This window comes from Trachurus japonicus, chromosome 23 (assembly GCF_045865225.1).
Source record: "Trachurus japonicus isolate A0001 chromosome 23, Traja_1.0".
Classification (NCBI taxonomy): Eukaryota; Metazoa; Chordata; class Actinopteri; order Carangiformes; family Carangidae; genus Trachurus; species Trachurus japonicus.
Window position 1 is genome coordinate 10,983,532 of NC_140929.1, and position 27,906 is coordinate 11,011,437.

Here is a 27,906-nt window from a genome sequence, read left to right on the forward strand (position 1 = left end):
ACAGCTGATAGGATCTGTCAGCTACAAATCCACCTTCACCTGTCTGAAATCAAAGACTCACTGTTTGACCTTCCAAGTGATGAGCCTTTCTCTGTTATCATCGTAAACTGCTCATGTACTGAATGAAAGCTTGACAGGTGTGGCAACGGTACAAGGCATGGGGCTCAGACAACTGACATTTACATCATGTCTGGGAGTGTAACTACCCGTGTAGATTATTTCTAACTCTCTCATTGCGTCTCAGCATGGTGCTCATATTTCCTTCATTTCACCCCTCTTACAAATCAATCTCCTCTCCCCTGTCTCAATAACTCAGCCTCTCTCTCTTGCCCGTGTGCTAATTCGTCTTTCTGAGAAGAAAGCAGACACCTCTTCAGATCTAGCTTGGGACTTACGCTTCAGTCTGTTTGTTCTTTCGACACAATGGGGACGTGTGAGGAAAGTGCTTTTCTTTGCTCTTTTGAGTCCAGTGGGTGTCATCAAACTTTAGGTACACCTTGAGGATGGCGTGAGGTACAGATTGTGTCATAAATCTCACTGTACAGTATTATAGTCCTTGCAATATATCCTTTTCCTTTCACACGTCCCAACAATAAAGTTGCTAAGAAGAATATGCTTTCACAGATGAAGCACTATATTATATTGCTTCATATGTGTCCCTACAAGCAGATTTGAAATTTAAAAATTTCAATTAATTTGAAACCTTACAAAGTAGGACAATCACATCACTGGACCATGATTAGCTGAGAACCCTAGCACCTCTAATTCTTTGAGGGTAATGCTAAAATGACAACTTCCAAATTATTCCCTGACGCCAGGAAATTTCCCGACTGGATTAATTTTGAAATCCTCCTCAGGGGTACAGTACTACCTTTACAGTTCAGGAAAGACGGAAGATGAAGAGCAGCTCATTCCACTTTTCTAAAACTTAATTAAGAAAAACAAATTACTAGACCAAAAACCGCTGTTCTGTCACACCCCCAAATCTCTCTGGGACTCATCCATTGTGTGTTTCCAGTGCAGTTAATCATGGCTTAACAGTCAGCAATGATTCAGAGCTGATAACACAACACTCAGGCTGAGTTCAAACTCAATTAGAATTGTCTAAACACAAAGGAAATGAAAACGTAGTGGCCACTCACACATTGAAGAGGTTGAGGCCGATGCGGTAGAGGCGTTTTCGCATGACGTCGGTGGACAGCGTGGGTGATTTACAGCTGGCGGGGTTCTCACAGTGGTAGCGTGGCAGGCTGAGGATCATCGCCTGGAGTGCCTCCTTGGACGAGGCCTCAGATGTGGAGCGTGCCTCTGTGGACGTGCTGCTGCTGCTCATCTGCTCCGAGCTGTTATCTGCCGTCTCAGAGCTACATCTCTTCACTCCCAGGGGCTCCACCACAGGGGAACTCTCCAACAGTATGGCTTCCTGCGGTGGAGGGGCTTGAGGGGGGTCTGTGGGTGGTGGGGCCACCACCACAATCTTCTCTGGGCTTTGAAGGGCAGCCATCTTTTCTAGAGGGGTTAGTGGGGGTAGGTCCTCCTCCCCGAACTCTTCTTCACTCGGAGGAGGAGCGGGGAAATCTTCATCTTGGTCACCTTCGTCCAGATCTTCTTCTGGAGGAGGTGGTGGGGGTTCTTGGGGTGGCGGTGGAGGGTCTATGGGTTCAGCTGGGAGCTCTGCAGGGGGAGGAGGGGGTTCTTGTGGGGGGAAGGGCGGGACAGAGAAAGGGGTGGAGTTTATTGTCGTGGAAGTGGTCGTGACAATGGGGGAGGCTCGTTCTTGTTGGACACAGCTGCCGAGCGTGACGGAAGTGGACGATTCCATGACCGAGGACGAAACGCAGAAGTTCTGGCTGTCGATCTGCACCGTCACATCTCGAAACGCCATCATCAGCTTGCTCGCACTTCTGGACAGGTCACTTGGGTCCACCACGCCTGGATGAAGCGTCGACTCTCCCACGCCACCTCCTTCTCCGCCGCCTCCTACTCCTACTCCTACTCCTGCAGCAGCCGCAGCCGCCGCCGCCGCACTGAAGGAGTCGGCACTGAACTGATAAGTGCCGCCTTCTTGCAGTGAACACATGGTCTTCAGGCTCCAGTTGCTGAGCGCATCGTCTATGGACTTTGCCAGGGACTGGACCTGTTCGGTGAACGAGTCTTCCAGGTCGGTCAGGGTGCCACCGACTGTGGCAGGCAGAGATGGTGAGCGCACCAATGGGATGCCCGCCAAGTTACAGCCTTCTGCCAGGGCCCGTTCAGCAGAGAAACCCTCCGTGTTTTGCACACGGACTTTGCGTAGGGAGATGCGTCGAGGAAGACGACTCTCCAGCAGTGAATTACGGATCTTCTCAAAGTTCTTGCTGAGCTGGTACTGGCGGAAGGCAGTCTGGATCTTGCAGGCAGCACGGCGGGAGATGAGGTGGCCACCGTACTTGAGCTCTAACATTTCGATCTAGAAGATACAAAAGGAGACAACAGAGATAGCAGCTTATAACATATGAGAGCAAACACAGTTACTGGAAAAACAAAACTGTCTGGACTCAATCATACGCGCTGGCTCTGGCCAGGTAACAAATTTAATCAAACATGGGTTAGAAAAAGAATCTCTGTATCATGGACAGTTATATTTGTTACAGGGGCTCATGCACGACATGTATATCCTCTTGTCTTGTTGCAGTGGTACATGAAAGATGAACATTGTGAATGAGTTGAATAGCATGTGAAAAACAAGTGGAGTGTAGGTGGAATGAACGAGCTGGACGCTTTGAGAGGGATGGGATAAATGTGGTTGAAAATAAGAAGACATTAAATTCAGTTTCCTGGGAATGGAAGAGGTCGTAAAGTCCAATTTCTGGGATGAGCAGGCAAGATTCAGATATTAAAGTTCTTGAAATTTTAATATTAATATTCTCAGATGGCTCTGTAATTGTATTTTGCAAACTGCCCCTGTGATGTTTGTAGTGAAACTATACAGTATACAGTGCAGCCAGAGCCACAGTTTGAAAGACAGAACCCAGTAAAGGCTGACTCATGGTATTTGGACAAACTGTTCATTTCCTCAGCAAATAGAACTCATAATCTCTGTGAATTCCACAGAGAGGTCCTCCACACAACTTTAAATTGTCTGAAACTGAACAAGCCATTAATCTTGCCTGTGAAAAATTGCTCAAATGCTGTGGGAAATAGATAGAGATGTAATATAGCCATCCTCATCTGGCAGCAGCGCGAAACACCAGATGAAACCTCATTGAGTTTCCCAGAACAATCAGGGTGTGGGTATCTTTGGAAGAGCCCAGAAAGAGCGCTTATCTTTCCGAGTCGCTCTGAAATCCTCCTCATTCAGGCTAAATCAATGAATATAATTCTGTTTCTGTTCTAACTTTATCAAGGGCACGAGTGTGGAGCAGATTTAAGCTTTAGTAGTGTTACATTCTGTCATTTAAAAAACAACAACAACAAAAAAAACGCCCAATGCTCTAAATATACAGCGTTTAAATGCAAATTAAAAATAGCACAGCATTTAATTCTATAAAATAGAAATCCTTGCTGCTCCCTCCCTTAGTGTTCTGTTAAGGATTTGAGCTGGTTTCTTGTGTCAGGGGGATGTGTACATGAGGATTAATTTGGTCCGAGTAAAATATCCCTCCCTGCAATTGAGCAAATGGTTACTGTGGCCATGAAGGATCAAAATGTGACTTTCAACCGCTAATCTCCTTTCGTTTCAGGCCTGGACAAAGTCACCCAACCACCTCCGATGGACTCCTGTATAGAGGCACTGATAGGCCGTAATGCCTGGAGGGTTTGCAATTTGTGATAAGTGGTTAGTTCAACAAGATGCAGCCTCTCTGGTTGTCATTGAAGGGAAAGGAATCATATACAAAGCTCTTTAGAAAGTGGAATGACACTGAAAATCCATCTTATCTACTCCATTTACATTTCACTGCAGAGCCTCTGTGAGCAAAGTGAGACGTACTGAGAATATTAACATGGTTCCTGAATAGGACGCTAGTTTGGAGCTCTACTGTATCTGCTGATGGCGACTTCTCAGCAGCAGACAGCTCTTTGCAGACTGGTCAGACCCACTCTGAATATTCATCACTTTTTAATCTGGATTGTTCTGTGACTATGCGCCGTCTGCACTCTTGAAATGACAAGGTTAGCCTTATCACCCCGACTGCACACCAAAATAGACCTTGTTTAGGTTTAGGCGCCGACGTAATATGACTGACTTCATTACTCGGAAAGGTGTCCCTCATCAAAACAAATTCTGCAACGAGTTGCACTGCAGAGGTGCCCTTGGATGTGAGAAAGGGCCGTCAGTCAGGCTGTGTTTGATTAAATGTGGCAGTCGAGCTTGTTTGTTTTGACTTCTCTGTAAGCCAGGTCGGGGATGATGAATAAAGCATTTGGGTCACGTTGCTTTCTTTATCAGTTGTGTGTATTGGATACACTTTGCCATTCAGATGGAATTACACCCACCATGACGAGCTGGGACATGATGGGTGGAGGGGAAAAGAATGGGGAAGAAGGAAAGGAGAAGGCAGGGGAAGTAAACAGGCAAGCTAACATTTTGTTGGAGCAAGAGACACAGCGGCTATTATCGTCATTTCTATGATTATCAGTGATTTTGTAAAGGGCACCACAAACACAGCACTCTCCTCTCCTGTTCTGTCTTCGTTAGCAATTTTATTTTAATTAGCCACAGAGGAGCACCTGTCTACCAGTTAGACAGAGGCGAAGCTGCCACAGGAGGACGAGATAGCCAGGCTCCTTGACTCTCTTTAGATAGTCTGTCTGTGACTTGATACGCAAACATGAGTAGTCGACAGGTTTATGGTTGCTGAATTGTAAAGTGGGTGTCAAAAAAACTTCCCTGTGCATTCTCCATTATATGCTGTGGTGGCGGTTTTGTCGGAGCTCAATATAACTGCAGCTCTTTTAGTGCTATTTTAGTCTGAAGATTAACCTTTAAAAATTACTCCCCTTTTTTGGCCACTTGGCAACAAGTTGTAAACACAACAATTTCATTTTGTTTCTAGCCCAATATTCACTCTCTTTTACCTCCATTTTTGGTCTCTACTTATTCCTAAGGGAAATAACTAAAATACTCCACTATGCAATTACTCCACTACCAGCTACCAGCTTGTATGAAAACATGAATGGGTGCATAAAAGAGATACATTCGAAAGTAAGTTTCAATCCACTGTCTTAAACTTGACCACTATATCTGTACATGTAGAAAGAGGGAAATATGACAAAAAAAGGCAAAAACATAGATGAGCAGAGCACTGAAGACACCAGAGAGTGAAGGTAAAATATAGAGAGCAGTGGCGAGACGGATGACCACTCCAAGAGTGGCTCTGCTGAAATCCCTGCCATTAGTAGACTGTCAGTTCTACCTCTGATCACTTCACTAAGCACTGATGGAGAGAAATTATTCTGGAGACGGAGTGGTTTGAGAGAACAGTGATGGCACTGCTCTATTCCACCAGGGTCTCTAAATTGATTCTGACAGGCTGATCAGCACCATGCTAACCTCATGTTCTTCTATGAATGAAGGGGGAAAGAGATGGAAAACAAAGCGGCCCAAAGTGATGCCAGACTGCAGTACTGTAAGTGTTGAAAAGCTGTAGCATGTGATGAGAGATTTAACTCAAAGTATGAGGCCTGAAAGGGAACGTATTGTAGGAATAGGCTATACATCCACTGAAAGGGGGTTTAGAAAGTTGAAAAATTAGTGGTAATCACAGTGTAATACTTGAGCTCAGATCCAGGGTCATTTCAAGTAGCCTACTTTTGAAGTCTAGCTGCATCAAATGTGACAGTGGATATTTTGGCTTGGAAAATAGGACTAATATGAAATGTTAAAGGGATAGTTCAACATTTTGGCAAATTGGCCCATTGCCATAATCGCTATAGTCATAGCAGTAGGTTCATTACCTTTAATTGTAGGTGTAAGCTATTTTCAGTACGGCGGAGCGCAGCAGCTGGCTGCTCAGAGCTACGCTATGGAGGCTAAGGGAATTTCTTGGTTTCCCTCATTAAACTCATCAAATTCAACATCCCAAAACTCCACAGCGCTTTTGTAGACAAGTTGTGACCTGCACAACCACCACGCTATGAGATAATGACGGAACGATACGAAACGGAGCCGTTTTCGAGGTAAATACAGGGTAAATACGGAGACTGCTTGCTGAAAAACTGTCCCTGAACGCAACGCGCATCAGCGGTTTTTGTATGAATTTACCTCGAAAACGGCTCCGTTTCGTATCGTTCCGTCATTATCTCATAGCGTGGTGGTTGTGCAGCTCACAACTTGTCTACAAAAGCGCTGTGGAGTTTTGGGATTTTGTATTTGATGAGTTTAATGAGGGAAACCAAGAAATTCCCTTAGCCTCCATAGCGTAGCTCTGAGCAGCCAGCTGCTGCGCTCCGCTGTACTAAAAATAGCTTACACCTACAATTAAAGGTAACGAACCTACTGCTATGACTATAGCAATTATGGCAATGGGCCAATTTGCCAAAATGTTGAACTATCCCTTTAATACCTGCAGGTTTCGAGCTTCAAATCGATGGATGTAGTACTACATGTACTACAATGACCTTGTAGTACATGTGTGTCTAAGTATTTCATTTCACCATTCCAGCTAGTGACAATATAAGTCCAGAATAAGTATGGGAAACAAATTTGAATGTAGGCTATTTAAATATCATTTAAAATAGCAGATTAAGTTGATAAGTAAAATAGAAAAAAAAAGGAAAAAAGCTAAGTTTAATGGCTAGCTTTAGTCTAGCTGTTTCCAGTGTTAGAACTATGCTATGCTAGCTTTAGCTTGTATTTTTGAAATTATAATATTTCTTACTTTCGAGTAAAACAGTACGACAGAAAATAACTGCCACAGGGACAACATATGTTAGATGTACACACTGCAGCCATATTGCGGTTATACACTACCCCCTCTCTTCATTTGTCCTCATAATTAGATCAAAACTAAAACATTGATTCATGTGGTTTCACTCTTAATGCAGTAAAAGACTGATGTGCGTAAGTAAGTAACATCAGATTATCAGATCTCACATGCTGCAGAAAAATAAGGGGCAAGATGCAAAGCTGCGATTATTAGCTTTCATGCTCATGCACAGTGTCTTACAGCACAGAAACATCTGCATGATTAATGAGATGATTATATAACGGCAGAACTGGGACACTAATGCTGACTGTATTACAGAATGAGGATGACAACAACGGACTTGATGTCATCAGAGGATGGAGATCCATTTAGCTGATACATCCATGACCAAAGTCAGTGACCGAGAAAAGGTCAGTGATTACTTCAAGACAAATTCTGACGCAGAATAAAGTTAGAACTGATTAGAAAAACACGGGATTATATGGACTGATCTTGGTCAAACTAAAAACCACAGTCTCATCAGAATGATAGTGGACCTAGCATCAACCTAGTGAACTGCATCCACTGCATCATAATTTCAGAGACCAATTACTAAACAGTAAATTTCTTTATGTATAACAGAAAAGACCGGGCCTTGTTTGGTATTTGCTGCATGTTACTTGCAACATTTCTGTTAATTATGAGTGAATACAAGCTGCCAGATTCAACTTTTCACTGTTGGATGTTTCACTTTGAGGAGATAAATGCTTTTTTGATTCCTGGGCACTTAAATTACTCAAGCAGAGATTAGCAGCAATTACAACGCAGGAGCAGTCATTCAAAGTCAGGTCTCATCACCTATCACTTCATCATCCTAAACAAAAGGCTTTGCAGTCTGCATCAATTACTTACTTTTCCAATACTGCTCAATTTGATTAAGAACTTTTTAACAAATTTGTCAGTGCTATACAAACAAGGAAAACACACAGTGATGTGTTCCTTGAGCTGCAGCTGAGAGAGTTTAAATAGACTCAGAAAATCAAAGTGCAAATTGCAAATGAGTCTGAGAAACACTGAATCACTTATGCACAATTAAAGGGAAACTTTGGTGTATTGATATCATGATGCTATCATTGTAGTCTATTATAGACTGGCAAATTGGCAATGGCTGGTTCTATAGGAATTTATGTAATATGATGCTGCATTATGTAAATTCACAAGTATGTAACCTACTTCAAAGTCCTGTATTATACACATTTCCTGTGTTTTATTTGAATTGGTGACATCAATAGGAAGATATATTTGTAGTTTTGAGTGCAGTTGGACTGAGTTTAGATTGGCTGATTGCATGTGAACACTCAGAGAAACCAAATCAATAATGTCTGGTTGGTGGCTCAAGATGGACTGAGTGTTGTGACATCACAAAGTTACAGAAGTCCTGACGGCTGATTTTAAGGCTTCATTTAGCTGTGTGGGTTTTCTTAGTGGACGTAGCACTTTGATACTTCCACAGGATTAATATGGAACCTAACAAGGTACCTTTAATGTTACAAATATAGTGTTATATTGTGAATGGTATTACAACAAAGGACTAACCAGGGACCTTTAAAGAACACGTAATCTGCTAATACTTTTAATAGCACCATTTCTTTTGGATGTTGGATGATGTATCTCCCCTGATATCATGATTGATAATTTAGTATCATGATCTAGCGAGTCATTCCTGTTCGATTTCATTACTCCAAAGTAAAGGACAGAAGCAATACTCTATGTTCATTTTAGTACTTCCTGAAGACTGCATCATTTCCAATTTCACACAATTGTGAATAACTTCCACAGTCAAAAAAAACTACCTTTACGCATAGGATGGGGCATGGCTGCCAATTGTCAGCAACCTACTAACATGTCATTGTTTTTACAGTAGGCCACAGCCAGTGGATTCGCTGTGAATGTGCACAGATAGAAATACATATTCATGTGATGTACAACATTTCCCTGTGGCGTAAGAACAAAATGTTAATGCAATGATTTATCAGCATTCTAATTGAAGACATTATTTCAAATTTAATGAGTATCTAATTTTAAACCAGAATAAAAAGCAATGGCTTCCTGGAGGTTGAGTGCACAAGTTAAAGCTGAAGCTGAAATACGTCGTCATGAGGTTCTTCCCCAGCAATCAAGGTATCGCCCTACAGATCCAATTACCCTGACATTGATCTGCAGATCCATCAAGCCTCTGCATCCCCGGCTGTACAGACAGAAGATCAATCTAGCTGATCGCGTATCTCCGGCATCGTTGACAGGAAGATAGTGAAAGAGGGGGAACTTTTAGGTGTGAGATTAAAAGAGGGAGAATGGAGGTGAGAGGGAGACACGTGTTAGGAGCTGGGGTTGAAAGAAAGTCTGAGTTTCGAATGGGGAAGTGAAGCATGAGGAAATGTCAAAGCTGAGCGAAACTGACACTGACAGAGTGAAATAAAGCAACCATCTCACTCAGACGCAGACATTTCTGTGATTTTGCCGCTTGGAAGATGAATCCTAGTAAACATCCACCGTAATGCCTCTGCAGCTAATCCTGCAGATTTGTATGTTTTCTTCTCATTCACTGACTTTAAACAAATATAGACACGGAAGGATAAAATCCAAATTACCCTGACTGTGTCACCTCTGAATAAATTTAGTTTCACAGTCTGGTTGGTGCCCTGCGGCTGAGACACACTTAACAGTAGGGTGACTATGTTTACTGATTGTTCTGGGTTATTGATTAAGGGCGGTCAAGTGCGCCACACCACAGGTACAGCGATGGTAATGGAAGTCGAGACTTGAGGGAGGTAGGTCAGCAACATTTTTGTGCCTTATATAGAAAGTAATTAATCCCTGTGCATTGAGGTATTAAGAAAAAAAACCTGCATGATTTCCAATTATTACATTAACAGCTGCTACTAATGGTTCTATTGTTGATTAATGACAGTAAAAGTTTTGTGAGCTCTGACTGACATCTGTCAATGTTTTGTCTTGTCCAAAAAAATCAAATTCAGATTCAAATCAATTTACAATGATACAAATCAGAGAAGTCGTCCATTTGAGACACTGGAAAGTTTTATATCTCTGCTTGAAACATGACTTAAATGATTTAGTATTGCTCTTTCTTAAAATTGGAAAACTCATAACAAACTAAATATAAAAAAACTCTGAAAACTGAAGCCACAGAGGCCAAGATGTACTTTTAGTCCCACAAACACCGGATGCCACAAATGCCACAATGCAACTTAATATAATTCCATGTCCCATGCCTTCCCAAAAAAAAGCACTTTCATCAAGCTTCCCTATATCTGCGGTAAACTTTTGTTCAAACTTTTAGCTATTAAGCCAAAACTGAGATGACCCTGATGACATCACATCATTATTTTGCTTTCCGATTGGAAAAGACTAAGAGCCACACAACTATCTGTACAGACATGAATTGGTGTAAATGTAAAAAAGGTGTAAACATCATCAGTGCAGTTCCCCCTTTAAACCATATTTCCATTATTAAAATCAATTAACTTCAATTATGTTATTCACAGTGATAATATCTCTTATCTTTTAGTTTGCCATCAGCATCCCCCCCCGGAGTTGGACCCAAATCTCTTCTGCCTTACCTGCTCGAAGCTCCGGCGCCTGAAGAATGTCGGTTAAGTGGATGGTAATGGAAATGGATGGCGAATGTTCTTGATGATTCTCGAAATGAAGACGACAACATAATGAAGATGGTTTCCAAAGCCCCTGATGGAACAGCATGATGATGATAATGACGATGAGAGCACAGACATGAGAACATGGAGACACGTGTACAAATACAGTCACAGTTCATGGATGCACCAGTTCAGGACAGAGTCAGTTTAACTGGCTATAGGAAGATGAGAGGAGATACAGTCACATGCTTTTGTCCAGGGGGGGTAGGAGCTTAAATAGCAGCAAAGAAAAGACAAATTATTTTCATTCATGCAGATACAAAATGCAAGATCGTTGTACATTGTGTTCACCCACATGTGTGTGTGTGTGTGAGTTTGCATCGTTGCCAAAACAACAGCTATTGTACATGAGTTACAACAGAGCGGTAAAACACCTGAGGGGATAGTTGTATCGAGTTTCAGAAAACTTTCACCATCCAAATTTGGTGGAAGACAAACCCAGGTGAGGATGGAGATGAGATGATGACATGGCAATGAGAATGGTTGGTTTATGATTAATGAGGAAAAGGAATTAGATACAGTTTTGGGTGGTCCAAAAGAGCCAATAGGAATCAATACGACGAAAACAAAACAAAAAAAAATAAGCGTCTCATCGATCGATCAATCACCAGTGTTTCCTCCGAAACCAAACGTCCTCCTCCTCAGACACAGATCTATACATCACAGACATGTCAGACCACAGGACGTACAATACACACAAGCCAAGTTCCTCCCCCTCCCCTCATCCAAACCACACACCAATAACCCCCCCTCCCTCCTCCCCCGCCCCCCCTCCTCCTCCCGTCCCACAGTCCCCCAACACAACCCTACCTGCTTATTTTTGAGGTCAAGTGAGAGCTCATAGTCGGAGGTGGCGGAGTGCGAGCCGGCCCCGTTGCGCTGCACCCTCAAGGGCGAGGCCGTGTGGTGCAGACTGGCTCTCCTCCCCGCACCACCTCCCTTAGCTCCTCCCCCTTCCTCCTCTTCCTCCTCCACCTCCTCTTCCTCTTCCTCCTTAGCTGCCACCTCCTCTCCCTCTTGCTTTCTCTTCGCCTCCACAACTTCTTCCGACTGTTCGCCCTCTTGCTCCCCAACTGTCTGCTCCTCTCCGCGAGGCGAGGGGGCTTCGGGAGCGTCCTGCGCTGCTGCTTCCTCGCTCGGAGCCTCCACTTGGGGTTGAGGCTGAAGCTGAGGCTCTGGTTCCAGCTCGGCCTCAAGCTGAGGCTCCAACACCGGCTCTGGCTCCGGCTCCGGCTCCGGCACGGGCTGGGGTTTGGGTTCAGGCTCTGGTTGAGGTTTGCTTTCAGGCTGGGGCTGAGGTTGAGTCTGTGGTTGGGGCTCAGACTGGGGCTGTGGCTGTGGTGGTTGAGTCTGTGGCTCAGCCTCTTGCTGCTGTTGCTGGGGCTGTGGTTCAGGCTCTGGGTCTGGCTCTGGTTCTGGCTCTGGTTCTGGTTGTGGTTCTGGCTGTGGCTGTGACTGGGCCTCACTCTGCAGCTCCCCCTCTCCTCCCTTCCCTTCCTCCCCCATAGACGAGTGTGGAGAAAGGTCATCGCTGCAGAAAGGAGGAGAAAATGCAGAGTGAGGTTGCTGCTGCATCCGTGGTGAGCTCTGACCTCTTCTCCAGGCTGCCTGGGTTAGTGGTAAGAAGATGACCCTTTCCTTTTTCTTTCTTTCTTTTTTTTGTATGAAACCACTCACTCTGCTACCAGATGTGTGCAGGGTCAGTTCTCCTGTCTACCTGCTCTGTTCTGTCTGTCTCTGTTGTCTGTCTAGACACTGACAGACAATGAAAGCGAGGGAAATACACAGCACAGAACAGCTGACAAAACCACAGTGTACGAGAGGAAAAAAAAGTGATTATTTATTTCAGCAAAATCTTCAGAAGAGAAAATGTGGAGGAGAAAAAAAACAAGAAAGTTGACAGCCCATAGTGACACACACACGCACACATACACACAAAGACATGGGGGACGGTCATGCACTAATACAAATGTCTCTGTCTTTTACACTACGTGTGCGGATGGCTGTGTGTTTGAACGTTAGAGTTGAACGCCAATTTTTTATTTCTTTTGTTGCAGTTTTTACTGAAAGAAAGATGCTTCAGGCTCATTTATCTCCATCTATCTATTTCTATGCCTCTTATATTTATCCCATTATAATGTGGCAGTGACAAACGAGAGCAAATATGTCTGTTCATCTTTCAACTACAACATGTATTGGTTAAATTGCCCTACAATGAAAAGTGTGATTTCTGGGAGGCAAGGGCATCACAAGACAAATGTGAAATCACCAAATCCTCTGCTGCCCAAAAGCTGCAGAGACAACAAATGTGAGCTGTTTGAGAACATCTTGATCCTTTCATTTGTCTTCTGCAGTTGTACCAGCAGCTTGTAAACCACTTGCAATGATGTCCTTTCCTACTTGTCAGCTGACGGCCATAAGAGCAAGATTAAGCATCCACAGCCATGTTATCAGAGCTGTACGGTTGTACTTTGGGTTGCCAGATCTGGAAGCCCCCTCACCCCTCCCTCCCTCCCTCCCATCACATCTTTCCCACGCTCAACATCGCTGTAACTTTTTGAAACTAACACTAAGGAGCGACGGAGTAAGCCGGGCTTGAACTTCTCTCAGCAGGCTCTATGAAACCTTGTGTTGCTAGGCTATTGAAACATCTGAAAAGCAGAATGGAATGTTTTTAAAGGGATAGTTCAACATTTTGGCAAATTGGCCCATTGACATAATCCCTATAGTTTTAGGACTAGGTTCGTTACTTTTAATTGTCGGTGCAAGCTATTTTTAGAACGGCCGAGCAGAGCCGTGAGCTGCTCAGAGCTACGCTATGGAGGCTAATGGGATCTCTTGGTTTCTCTCATCAAACTCATCAAATACACAATCCAACAACTCCAAAACGCTCTGGTGGACAAGTTGTGACCTGCACATTCACCACGCTATGAGATAATAACAGAACGTTACCAGACAGAGTTGTTTTAGAGGTAAATACGGAGACTGCTTGATGAAAAACTGTCCCTGAAGGCAACGCGCATCAGCAGTTTTGCATGAATTTACCTCTAAAACAACTCTGTCTGGTAACGTTCTGTTATTATAGTGTGGTGAATGTGCAGGTCACCACTTGTCCACCAGAGCGTTTTGGAGTTGTTGGATTGTGTATTTAATGAGTTTGATGAGAGAAACCAAGAGATCCCATGAGCCTCCGTAGCGTAGCTCTGAGCAGCTCACGGCTCTGCTCCGCTGTTCTAAAAATAGCTTGCACCAACAATTAAAGGTAACGAACCTACTGCTATGACTATAGGGATTATGGCAATGGGCCAATTTGCCAAAATGTTGAACTATCCCTTTAAGGTCTACGTCAATAAATCGTTCTCAGTTTTCACATATAAAACCAAATCCTGCTTCTGTTTCTGCGCCGGCGTTGTCGCAATTTGCTCTGGTGTTCTGCTAATACGCACGTATTGCATCGTATCAGCCGATTACAAGTATCAGCAGATTTTCCTGAAAGATCCTTTGAATCCGAGCCAGGTTTACACACTAGTTGACAGTGGTTGTGATAACAGCTGGGCATGTTATTACCCAGATTAAGATAAGAGTTTTTTTTTCCCTCCCCTCTTATTGGATATGGTGATAAGACTGGAGTCAGTGAGCATAAAATCAGGACATTCAGTCTGCCATATGCAGAGCGCTGCAGAAGAAAATCAGCATGATTCTCCCCACAGGAGGAGGAGGAGGAGGAGGCTTCACAGCGGCAACAAACTTTTAGTCTAAACAGAAGAAATCTGTGTATTTTAGCAAAGCTGCAGAGACAAGTGGAAAGAGTCAAAGGGGGAAGGAGGAGTTATAACCTCTACATCCCTGTGTGTAGCTGTAGTTAAAAATGAGCCGTCTTATATAAAAGTGTGTGTATCAGTCCATATGTCTCCTCATTCCCTGCTCCAGCCTAGAGTGTGCACGTACACAGACATAAATCTGCAAAAAAAAAAAAAAAAGATTCAAACAGATTTGCACGCAGCCAAATCCCGTCTGCTTCGCCTTCCTGCACAGGAGGCTCAGTTCTCATTTTCATCACACATGGCAGCACATAAGCTTGAGAAAGTATCTTTAGCAGGGATATAGCTGGGTCTGCTACTTCTAAAATAGAGCTTGTATGAGTAATGAATAATGAATAGAGAAATAAAGTCTGCTGCTCCGAAACTCAGCTGCAGGTGAGTTTTTTTTTTCCTTGTGAGAGAAAAAAATAGACCTGCCTGGAAAAACAGAGGACGACTTCTTCTTTCAGGGGAGAGAGAGTTGTTCTGGAGGCAGCCATCTGTGCTTCGCAATGCTTCCACCCATTGTTGTGAATCCAAATGTAGTCTTTCCTATTTGTACTTTGCTGGAGCACTTCTAGTAAGAGATAATCTGGCATCCAATAGGCTACATGCACCTAGATTTAAGTCATTTAAATGAACAAAAAGAAAAAAAAACACACAAACCCTGTGGAGAAGGTCTTGAAATAAAAGGAGATCATTTGCAAGAGGACGCATATGTAAATCAGCATGTAAAATTAACACAATTATGTGTTTATACTCGTGTGGCGCATGTGTGTGAAACAGCTCAGCCTCCAAGTCTGCAACTCTGCATATCAACTTCTCTCATCCTCATTCCTTTCATCCATTTTGTCAAGCTTCCTGTCCAAGCTGCTCTCTATGACAAACACACACACACACACACACACACACACACACACAGACTCTCACACTCTTCCTGCCACTCTGTCCTCCAGGTAAGGAGATTGAGCGGTTCCAGGTGTCATGGTGACTGACGAGGCGGAGACAAGCCCGGGATGCTGCCTCTCTCTCTCTCCTCTCATTTTTCCATACGTCAGTTTTGAAGATGGATGAGCACAGTGGCCTCCGCGCGTTCCATCCAGAATATAATTACAGAGCCCGCTGACGTCTCCTGCTCCCGCTGCCATGATTACTAACAAGCTGGTACCACCGCGTGACACGGGTCCAGGTCTGCGTGTTATTTATGTTGTGCGTCAGCCGGACAACAACTCGCAATATACCAGCAAAAGCCAGCATCCGCTTGTTCAGCATTACTGTAATCCGGTCCTGTGCTACAATGAATAGAGTACTATGTACAAATATAAAAACACAACGCAAAACATATATTAATATTAAACAGATTCAGGGCACGTTCTGCCTGCAGCAGTATGATTTTCATACATGCAGCCTTTGAATCATGTGAGTCATTTTGCAGCATTGCAGGGATGTAATACATGCTACGGCGTATTTGTGCTGAATATAGTGAGGGTTCATGTGCAGTTTACGATCTGCTTCCGCTGTGTGCTGGAATATGCACAGTACCAATGCAATGATGTAGGAATACTTCATTAAGGAAAAAATCCTTATCAGCAAAATGTGCATAAAAAAGCACTTGTTCTGCAGAAAAACGGCCCCCGCGTGATTCTTATTTATGACATTGTTAGATTCTTGACACTGATGCATCGATGTGTCGACAGCGTTTCGCCGTTCCACAGCTGCTTGTCGAGGTGAGGCTGCTTTAAATTACTTTAGGTTCAGTTTGCTGGTATTTTATTCCAGAGGTTCCCAGCCTCATGGTTGGACCTCCTCCAAAGAGTCCAAAGATAAATCTGATGGGGTGTGAAATGATAAACATGATAAGAACGAAGGAAAACTAAGTTCAGCTTCATAAATTGGTTTTCTTTTTCTTGGACTCTATTATATTTGCTTCTTGTGTAATATAGATTTATCTCAGAGCAGCAAAAAACTGTTTAAATCTAACTATTCAAAAATAGTCAAGGCTGTAAAAGGTCACAAGCTAAATCTCTCACAAAATACGTGAATTTGTTTTTTGATAAAGAAAAAATACATCAGACAGGTAACTACAGTAATTCCAGCTGTCAGAACAATGAAGTGTGGTAAAAGTGCCATATTTCTCTCTGAGGTGTAGAAGTAGGTAGGTGTATCAAAAAGAAAAGCAAAAAGTGGAGAATAAGTGAAGTTTTAAGTCATTTTCTCCAACTACTGCCAATCACCTGTATCAAACACTATGACGGCACCAACGGAAAAGGTAAAAAAGAAAAGAAAAAGACAATAATCATTTAAAGAATTCATTTTTTTCCGAGGATCTGCGTCCTCAGTTCTCCTGGCCTTGTGATCATCTTCGTTTCTCTGTGCAAAAAGCCTCCAGTGTGACTTAGAAGCAGTTTTTTGAGTCTCTGCAACAATAACAAAAAAACCAAAAAAACATCAAGGAGTAGCGTTTTGGAGACGTGTGAATTCTCCTCATTCTCATCCGTGACTTCTGATGCGGAGAGGGCGCAGCGGGGCAGTGGCACCGACATCTGACAAAGACGTCATTCAGTTCGTCTGGCATTAAGCATCAAAGAGCAGCAGAAAACATCGCTGCTGTCACCCACAGGTTTCCAACAGGATGTTTTGATGTGGTTTTAACATTTACCAGCATTCTGGTTATTTGTCAGAACGCTAAAACTTTAAAATAAAAGAATCACGACTATATCTTGTGGCAATTCCATGAGTGAGGGTAAAAAAATACTAATAAAAACATGCAGTCTCAGATGTGAGGTGTTTGGCGATTGGGAGATCAAACACCAAGGGGGGCTATCTTTATCTTTACAGAGGAGGATCCAGTGATGGTGTGCTATAAGAGCACCGTGGGGCCTTTGCGTTTCGACTTTCATTCACCTTGATGGGGTGGATTTTTGCTGCATCATCACTCTCTGGAGGTGTGCAGCAGCAGCGGTGATGAGATATCGGGGGTGGGCGACCGGTGGGGTTCACAGGGTCGGCCCTCTGGTGGACCGCAGCCAAGGAGTTGCTGAAGAGGGCATTATGTGAGGAGAACTGCATCAGCAGAAGTCACAGTCAATGAGAATCCCCGAAGAAGCCGCTCGCTGGATGCTTTCAATGTTAAACACGTTTTTCCCATATAGAAATATATGAAATATTTGTAACTGAGAAGCGTTTCTGTCACTTTCTCCTCTATTTTCTGCCTCTAAAAATAATTCCTCCTCTAAACTAAGCAGGAATCAGTCGCCTTGTCACTTACGACGCTAAATCCTTCTTCCTTCCCCGCCTCCTCTATATCTGTTTCTCATAGAGAATTAATCAGTTCATCAGGCAGAACACAAGGGCAGGCTGAAGAGCAGAAGCTTCTGCATAAATAAGCATATTTCCTTCTTCCAATGCATGGAGAGGGTAATATATGGAGGTAGGTTTCGCTGGATATATCGCTGTGGAGTGTGTTTGAAATTCATCTCAGTCTCCGCAAGCAGAAGCAAACTGATGCATCCAGAGGATTCAGACTGATGTGAGAGGGACCACGGAGGAAAAGAAGAAAAAAAAGATGTCAGATTGTAAATGGAGGTTTTGAATATGTGTTTGATTCTGCATTATTGTCACTTCGCTTCAATCTTACTCAGTTTCCAAGCCACGACAAAAAAAAAATCCCTCTACAATAAGAAACTCAGCTGCCCCCCCTGACAGTGACACAAAGTTCACTTCTGCACTGTCGCCGTTTCTTTTTCAGGCTGCAAATCGTTTTCATTCCAGTTCATTTAAAAAACTTCTCACCCCTGATAAAGACACACCAGCTATTAAAATGCACAATGTCAGCCCTGAGCAAATTAGCATCAAAAAGACCAGCTCCCTCTAATCACCGGGTCAATTTGAGTCATTTTTCTTCATTGTTAGCGATCAAAAAGACTGCACACAATAATTCCCTCTCTCTCTCTCTGTCTCTCTCTCTATGTCAGTCTAATCTGTGACCTCACCGCTTGTTAACCTCCTCACTGAACATGTATTTACTGTAGTCCACGAAGGGGACACTCCTCTACTTGTTTTGTGTCACTTTCTTAAACACATCACAACGGCGGTAGGGGGTCAGAACTGCAGCGAGAGACCCCGAGTGTGGAGAGCTGCCTGCTGGAAGGAGGTGTGGTATAGCTGTGTGTATAGTTGGGAGAGGTGTGTCGCAGTGGGGATGAGCAGATGAGGAAGAGCGTGAAGGGTGACAGGCACACGGCCGGTGCGCCGACTTGGTTGGATGAATAAAAGGCGCCTGGGCAGTCGGTCTCGCTCCTCGCTCGGTCGGCTCGTGGTTTCGCTTCGGACTTTGATTTATTTTTAGTTTTCTTGTGCCTGTGCCTGATCACACACCCACACACCTTTTGCAGATTACTAACAAACTGACTGCAAACTAAACTTAGCTTTCTGAAAGACCTCACGTCTCGTCCATATGTTGTTGTTTTTATATACAAGAGCAAAATTAGAGCTCAACACTGCGATTGATTGTTTCCACCCTAGAGCTGCAGAGAAGCAATGACACCCTCATAAACACTGATTCAGACATCATATGACCTGAGGAACCAATCTCAACAACAATATACTGTAGGCCTATGTTGTTTCTTTCAACCCTCTCATATGACCCAACGACACCCACTGTAGCACGAGTGCTGGAATGTAGAGCTGGTTAAGGCAGAAAACGACTTGGTCAGGGTTTAGGAAAAGATTACGATCCCAGCTAAAATAAGTAGGCTACTTCCTCAACAATTTACACTCTCTGTTGTCATGGTTACTATATTATTTACTTTGTCAAAGTCTCCTGAACAAAACAAATGATGACAACAAATTACTACTAGTTTCTGAAACACCACTGTCCCTTGTCCACACTCCAACTCTAACATGGACCCTGTGCTCTTTATGCGATATCACCTGACTCCTCCCTCTGCCCCTGTCATACGTAGGCTACGGCCACTAGATGTCGCCTAACATCGGTCACCACAACCTGCTGGTCTATGAGCTTGTTGTTCAACTTGTTTCAAATTACTCAGTAACTGTGTAACTGTGTTTTTACATCGTCTAAAACATGCATTGAGAGGAACTTCATAAATAATTTAAGATAAATCCATTTTTATACTAAAGAGTCATGTGTGGTCTCCAAAGTTCTTCCTTCCTTTGGTTGAGACAATAACTGCAAAGAACAGAAGAATAATTATCCATAGCTGTGGAATAAAAGGCTAAAATATAAATTAAATAGCGCACTATCTCTGTGGGATCAAACACATCCATCTGAGCCTCCCTTCATCAACGGATGAAAAGCCATATGTTCTGTCTTTGAGTCTCTGTTTTCCATGATCAAGGTCAAATAGAAACGCATATCAGTTAAGCTCACACACACATACGCAGCGCAATCACTCCCGTAGGAGCCGTCCTTTTGTTTAAAAGCAAGACAATAACATCCAGAGAGGGACGGAGGAACCATTTCACATGCTTGGCGCATGTTGCATAATCTCCAGAGAGCCACACAGCAGCACACTCTTCGGCCACGTCGGCAGAAGCTTCAATGTGGAGTGGTTGGCAAATATAACCATGACATGTTTAAATCATGAGTCGGGCGATGGATGAGTCACATGGTCGACTGTATGTGCTATTTTCAAAAAGCAAACATAAAGCTTCGGCGCTAGATTTGACTTACAGCAAACAAGGGGAAAGGTCACTTTGAAACAATCATAAAAGTTATTAATGTGAAATGGTCGGAAATGGAAAAATCCCTCCTCTGGAGGAATGAGAATACCAAACATGGCCGCCTCTGTGCTGTGAAATTCACCTTGAGTGGACATGAAGTGATGCATGGTGGGTGGCATCCTCTTTGTGCTTTCTGCTCGCCTCGCGTGATCAATCCTTGAGATGATGGATCGGTTATGGAGATGCCAATCAATACGGCGCTCACTTGGGCAGGACCACATAGTTCATAAATAACACTACTTAAGGCGCAGGCAAAGAGAGGAGAAGAAACCTGTGTTGAAAGAGGAGCAGTTTGTAATTCTGTATATTTAATCTATATATCCTGAGTACCGGGAGTCGACTGAAGAGGACTGAGATCAATGTCGGCCGGTTTATGTCTCTGAAAAGCAGAGAATCGGCTCTAGGCTCTTGTTAAAATCCCATGCAGCACTTGCTTCTTTTATGAAAGGCCAGGGACCGGCATCGCAGGGTGAAGCAGGTTCAGTGTGAGGTCAGACTACAAAACAAGATGCGGCAGAAACGGTTTCTGGCCTCCTGCTGTAAAAGGAGTAGCTTTTTATCGTGTTGAATTTTAAGATTGAACGAGGGATGCTCACCCAAAAGGGTTCAGGGACAAACTGCTTGCACATACAGTATAGCAGGTATATACACACACAGAGCAGCGTAACCGCGAGGCATTCCCATGCAATGTCAATGAAACATCTTTAAAGCAACAACAGAGCAGAGAGTAGCAAAACAGGTTGGGCTTGTGAAATATGCAAGACAGGATTTCAAATTGAATCTCTTCAAAAGCTGTTGCCCCAGGATGTGGGTAAAATGGAGAGAGAGACACAGCAAGAGGCAGAAAGAGAGAGAGAGAGAGAGAAGGGGGAAATTGCATCGTAGACATATGGGTTGACGAGTGCAGGGATGGTAAATAACAGACACAATGTCATTCTGTGTATTCATTCTGTCTGGTGGGTATAAACCTCAGAAATGTTTAAATACAACTATTTTGACTCAACCTTTTCAAATGTATTTTGCAGATCCACCTGGATCACATTCACTTACATTGCTGTTTCCAATTCGGCCAAGTCAAATCTTGGCTATATAGTCCAAGTCCTTATGGAGACTTCACCAATTTTAATGCACAGTAAAAAAAAAAATTAAAAAAAAGCCTAGTGATGGTGCTAAATGAAAGGTCAAGGGGACAATGATGAGAATGCATATTCCTGTATGAAATATCATGATAATCCATCCAAGAGCTGGAGAGAAAAGTCAAGGGGATATATTACAGTAGTAGGACCATGACTGTCTGTGCAGGTGTTGAGATATATTTCAGTTTGGAGCCACATCAGGTTGAAAACAGCACTCAAGTGTGTGTTTTTCCTTGTTGTTTGTTAGAGCATAGCCTTGACATCCAAATATGATAATCTAAAGTGTCATCTGTTCTGTCTCCTTGAGTACACTTTCAAACGCACCCTTCCTGCCGATGTGATTGGCTGCTGGACGTGCTGTACATCTTGAGTTTCTTGGCAGCACTTTTTTTTCTTTTTCTTTCCATAACTTGGGGAGGATTTCCAGTCATTGAACTCAAGTTCAAAGGATGAGGAAGAGTTCACCATGGAGCGCTCGGCATGCAAAAGATTTAGTGACAGCTCATCTGTCACAGCTGCAGCAGTCTGCAGTAGTAAGACATTGGGCCCTAGTTTGCTGGCGCAGCGCAGGTGGCGCAAGGTAGCGCAGCCGGTCTAATGCAAGTTTCGACCAGCGCAGCCTAGCGCAAAGTCAGATTGGAAGATTGGCAGATCGCGCTGCGCTGAGATAGGCGTGGCCGCGCAGCAGGGGGAGGTGTCACAGATTCAGCTTGGTGCAGTGGAAGTTTCGTCCGAAAATGTCCCGCCGAGGTTGCGCTGAAAGCTCGCCACCTCCAACCAGGTCTACTCTCAGCGCAGCGCGAAGCGCAGCAGGTGCAGTGGAAGTTTGGCTGACTGACCTGCAGTGCACACACGTCACCAAGACCTCACAGGCAGATCTCCACAGTTCCAGACACATTTCAATGCAATAAATATCCACAATAACCACTATTTAATGCAACTAACGGAATCAACACGTGAATTTATATCTATATAGATTGTCCCGTCACATCTGACGTCAGATCAAAGCAGAGATCAAAGGCTGTGGCACGCGCAATGGAAACTCCACCTGAATTAACACAGCAGGGACGAACTGGCACTGAAAAGCAGCTGTGGATGTCCCAAGTAGGACTGAGGGTTTATGACTGCATGTCGCTGCCGTGTTGAGATACCACTCTGCCCTTGTGATGATCGCTGTATTTATTTATTTACTTATTAATTCATGAGCGGAGAGCGACCGCATCACGCAGCCGTAATGAAAAACAAAACACAAATCATCATCTCTCTTAGCCCACCACAACAGCCTCGGTATCAGATAGTCAGTATATAGCCTACTACAGTATACTCAGCATCTCTATCACAGAAAAAAAAGAGAAAAAAAGAGACGGACAGAGAGAGAGAGAGGAGGACAGAGAGAGAGAGAGAGGGAGAGAGAGAGAGAGGGAGAGAGAGAGAGCGTGTCCTTTACATGGCGTGTGTTTATGTTGTGATTAGTGTAGCCTACACCTCTCATCTTATACACAGAGTTTGAATAAATGTGAGTTTCTTTATTAGTTTATTAGTTGTTGTTTCTTAGATTGCGTATAGGGGTTCTCAGTGTATCAGATCAATCCTGGTTAAGTATATTAGTAAACTCATTATTGGTCACTCTGAGCTCGGACCTCCGGACCAAAACAGCTGTTTCCTCCTGGGAGAGGTTCGGCCTCTGGCGTCGCTGTTTCCTCCGTCCATGTCCAAGTATAAAATGACAAACTTGCAGCGCGCATCACCCCGCGCAGTTAAAGGTGAGGAGAGGAGCTCCTTTGATTGGTGAAGATCTGACTCGGCTGTGTCAAACCCACTCCACGCCTTTCTCTCCTCCTCCTGTCTCCCTCCCGCCCTCTCTCCTCCCTCTTTGCCGTTTGCGCCGGTGGGAGGGACGAGGGGAGGGATTGCGCCGGTCTAAGTCTGACTGCCCCACCCCGTTGGCGTGGCGAAGCTGCGCTGATCACAGACTTCACCTGGTCGACGAAACTAGAGCCCATTAACTTCATATGAAAGCCTGAATTGAAAATCTGGAAAGCAGACTTGGTAGCAGTTGTTTTTCCTCAGTATTTCCTGCTGAGGTCAACCTCACATTGCCACGTACAGTACAGTGTGTCTGTGTCCAATACCTAAAGCCTGCATTAGATTGTCATTGTCCTTTCATGCTTACTCCGCTGCTTCTTATTCGCATCTTCTTACACATAAGAATCACAATGCTATTTTTATACCTCGTGGCAAAAGCAGCTTTTTATGGGCGCCTGACAAGAGAGGGAGAAAAGAAAGGGTGTGTTCAAGAACAACAATGCCTGGAGAAAGGATTCAGCTGCTGCTTCGCCTTGTTGTGAGTGGAACAAACAATTGAGCCGTCCTCCTACCCTGATGATTTCACAAGCTAATTGCCTATTATATGGCCCATCAGGGGGAAATAACTGTATTTCTTCCTTATTTGGCTTACTTCCTTTTTCACATATTTGAAAATATCCTCAGGCAGTTTCCTGACGCACAAATCTCGTTTAAATTTTGTTCTTTAAAGTAACACAGAACACACATCTGATGAAAGACTCCCTATTTTTGAAATAAACAAAAGGTATGAGACAAAAAAAATGTAAAGCCTATCAAGCTATTATGCACACAGAGAACATTTATTCAACTGCTCCATTTGGTAACTTGCTATAAATTTCAAATATAACTAAGAAACTGCAATTACCAAAAGAGACATCTTTTTTCGGCCTTGATATTCGTGCTGAAAAGAGGACACCACAAGTCTTTTATACCTTATGCTGAATGTGATAATGAAAGTTGACATTGCAGAGGTAATGGCACATTGCCATGTGTCTAAGTGAGTTTAAGAGACAGAAAGAAATAGTGGTCCCTGCCACCGCTGTGTTACTCTGCAGAGGGGAAAAGGGGATAATATGATATAAGTGTCAGCCGCTATGGTACCTGATTCATTGTAATTCACTGCACAGTGGTTATGATCAAGGTGCAGGTTGTCAGCCCCACTTTGGCAGGCCCAGGTCTGGTGCTGGCTTCACATTCAAGAAGGTTAGAAACATTTAAGCGCAACAAAAGAGGTGGAAAAGCTATACTGCTGTGAAATGACGAGGTGAGTTAACTGCAAACTTGAGCTCACTTATGAGAAGTTACAGGAGTAATAGGCATCTGTATTTCACCTTAAAAGACGGGAAGTGCACATACAAGAAGAGGAAGAAGAGTGATGTCATTCCCCTAAAAGAATTTAGCCTAGATTCAAAATTCCATATTCCCAAATCCAATTCTTTAGATAAACAATCTTTGTTGGGGTGGTACATGCCCCACAGTCAGCTTTGACGAAGACTAAACCCTTAACTACAGACGCTTCAGTGCTTTCTACTCAAATGACTCTTTCTTTACTCATACCCATATTAAATGAAAGATGACGAGCCACCCACGGCACTCACCGTGATCTGAAATCTCCCAGGAGCGACTTTGAATCATGTGGGTGAGCATGAACAGATAGGCTAGATATTACACTTTCAAATGTAATGAAATTCCTCTTGGAATTAGCAAGTTTATTCTGATCAAGTGTTTATGTAAGCCATTTTAATTCAGCTTGACTGCTTAAGAATATTATAGGAAGCAAAGGCTCCATTCGAAGTCTATGAAATTCAAAAATCAAATAAATAGCGGAGAATATGTACTGACTGTTAAACCCCTCAGAGCCATTTACTCAGGATCGGAAGAGATTGTTTCTTTGTTTGTCTTACTGTTTTTTGGTTTTTGCTGTTGTTTTACTTCTCACTTTTAAAACCAGCAAGAGCAACAGTGTAAAGGACTGTGTGGTTGTTTGCGAAACAAACAATAGCTAGCTGGACAATGCTTTTCCAGCTAACTAGCTTAGCCTACTATTTATAGTTTAAACCATAGTTTTAGCATTTAAAAACAGTAAACAAAGAAACTTTAGAGCCAACCACCACAGACTTTGTTGGTGGGAAGGATAATGCTAACTAGCGATTTTACAAGTTTAAGCTGCTACAGTAACATGTTGCTTATGGTGAAGCTAAAAATCCATGACTGAATAACCTTCGTTAGCTTTAGACTTTTCTTTCTTTTTTTTTAATGAATCCTGGCATATATCCAGTTTGTAAAAATCTTTTAAAAGTAGGCAGGCTAGCTTATATTTTTTACTTAAGAGAAAATTACTATTGGCCACACAGGGGGCTTAAAAAGGCATCACCAGTAGCTAACAGACTTGGAGGTTTACGGAGGGGAAAAAAGCTGAGCAAATATGGCGGTGGTGAAGGACAGACAACAGATAAAGAGTAAACACAGGAGGAATTAACCTTTGCCAGGATGAAAAGATGGAAGGACACAAGTGCAAAGCAATGAAGGGTAAATTACATGGTCTGGTTGACAGAAGACAAATACCATTGACTGACTATAGGAATGGCAGAAAGCTGTCAGCTCACTCAGGGGAATCAGAGGCAGCTCCTGACATGGAGATAAATCCAGACTTTCATTACATCCAGGAGGCGAGTGAGGGAATGAACGTCCAAATTTATGTTGGGAGCTGAAAGTTGCTTAACAATATCCATGAACTTACAGTACGGTAATATTTCAGAGTGGGTGGGGAGGATGAAGGCTGCAGAAAAGACAGATTCACAAATAGAACAGAAAGGCTCACAGACGTGTCGTGGAAAATGAAAATGAAGCTGGCGCCACAGCAGAAATATTAGCACCAAGCAAGATAGGCTACTGCAAGTGAGAAATTTCCCTGGTGTTGAGGAATGACTTTGCTTTATGGAGGATAAAGATGAGTTCTGAGAGGATTATCAATACAGCACTGAAACAGATTGTCAGAGATAATATCCAAAACAAACAGAGGACAGGCAAGAGCAGGGGATGTAAATACATCAATTTCCAGAATGATTCAGAAATGATGTGAAGGCTGAAATACTGACGGTGCAGGGATGTACTTGTGGATATGGACAGATTTTAAGAGAAACCAACTCCTGACTGTAACAATGATAGTTTATTCCTGTAACAGTGGATTGATTGACTATTTTCCAGCTTCAACAGCTGCAATATGGGTTCGATATAACACTAACAGGAGAAAAGACAACAAAGAGGATGTATTAAAACTTGATTGAAATAATTGGCCAATTGGGGGTGCAACAAGTGACGGATGCCATTTCAATATGGCAAACACTTTTTTACTTATATATCCAGAAAACTCACAGGTTAACATAATTTACCGGCAAATTTCTGCCCAACTCCTGAGGGAAATATTTGGCTTTTTAGCAACTAAAAGCTCCATTGTAGTCTCCATCTAGCCATTAATTTTGTCCAGTCATTGTTTAATGCTGAGCAGGTAGCGTACAAGATGAAAGCTTTAAACAAGAGTCCAAACAAAAAAACAACACACAATTATGAGATGAAAAACGCTAAAACACCATCATGTTTACCATCGTTAACTTAACATATCATCATTTGACTTATTAATATGACTGTACAAATATTGATCAGTGTCAGCTTTAAGTCTCTCCCTATTATTAAGCCCAGGCTTGAATCCTCTGGTCTGTAGATGCGTTGTAACTTAATTAATTGCAGTATTCACCTCTTTCTCTACTTTACAAAGAGGTTGTTTATTACACAGCACAAAGCCGACCAAGAAAAGGTCAGATATAAATTGTCTCCTTTGAGGAATTTATGCAGTTGTGGCAATAAATATTACAGTTTGATTACTTGTGTTTTCATGATCAATTAGTGGATGCAGCAAACAGTGATAAAAAAGGGAGTTAGCAAAAAAACAATTTGTCTATCCTGAAATAAAATGCTTCATGAAAAAATGTATTCTGTGATACTCAAGGTAAAACCTGCAGCATGGTGCATCAATCCACCGTCCTACACCGCATTTCACCTTCAACAACCTTAAAAGCATGCTGATGAGCTCACACACACACACACACACACACACTCTTCTGTCAGTGAAGGAAGAAGTATACATAACAGTGTGAGGGTGAAAGCTCTCCTGTACATACAGGATGATCCGTTTGATCCGTGTTTGAAGAAGAGATAAAGGGACAAGGCAGCACATTTGGCATCTGATAAAAACACATTGTAAGCTCTTTAGTGTATCACTCGTAAACACATACACACACTCTCACACACGGAGGCAGCACAGCAGGATACTTGGCACTGCCAAACATCGTGGGGGCTCAAGACTTGTCAAACAATAATGCGGCAAGAAAGACCATAAGACAAACAAGCAGACATTTGACAAACTACAAGTTGTTGACTGCTTTATACTGCAAACAGGCAGCTGCATTAAGCCAAATACAATATACATCAACAGCACTGACTTTTGTGATATGACATCCTCAATAATTTATCGCCTTTTTCCCTCTGTAAAAGTTATAACGTAAGTAATAATGGTAAACGTGAAAATTACAGTATGTTCTCACACCAAGGTGAGACAAATATAGTTGTTCATGCAGGTATATGGCAGATGTTTTATAGTCTCATGGACCATATACCGACCAATCATGTATACACTAACATAAGGTGGGTAAGGGTTATATAAACATTTGCAGCTCATTTTATTTCCACAAACCTTACTGCA

At 43.0% G+C, this 27,906-nt stretch overlaps 1 protein-coding gene across 2 annotated transcripts in view; it reads right to left on the reverse strand.

The window, feature by feature from the left end:
- The window catches only part of iqsec3a (IQ motif and Sec7 domain ArfGEF 3a), a 143,243-nt gene that overhangs the window by 80,491 nt on the left and 34,846 nt on the right, over nucleotides 1–27,906 (reverse strand). For both annotated transcript variants that reach the window (XM_085769589.1, XM_085769588.1), the window contains exons 3-4: nucleotides 11,432–12,152; nucleotides 1,143–2,449 (exon numbers count right to left, since the gene is read on the reverse strand). In XM_085769589.1, coding sequence (XP_085625715.1) covers nucleotides 1,143–2,449; nucleotides 11,432–12,152 — 2,028 coding nt within the window. The remainder of the gene's footprint in view (nucleotides 1–1,142; nucleotides 2,450–11,431; nucleotides 12,153–27,906) is intronic.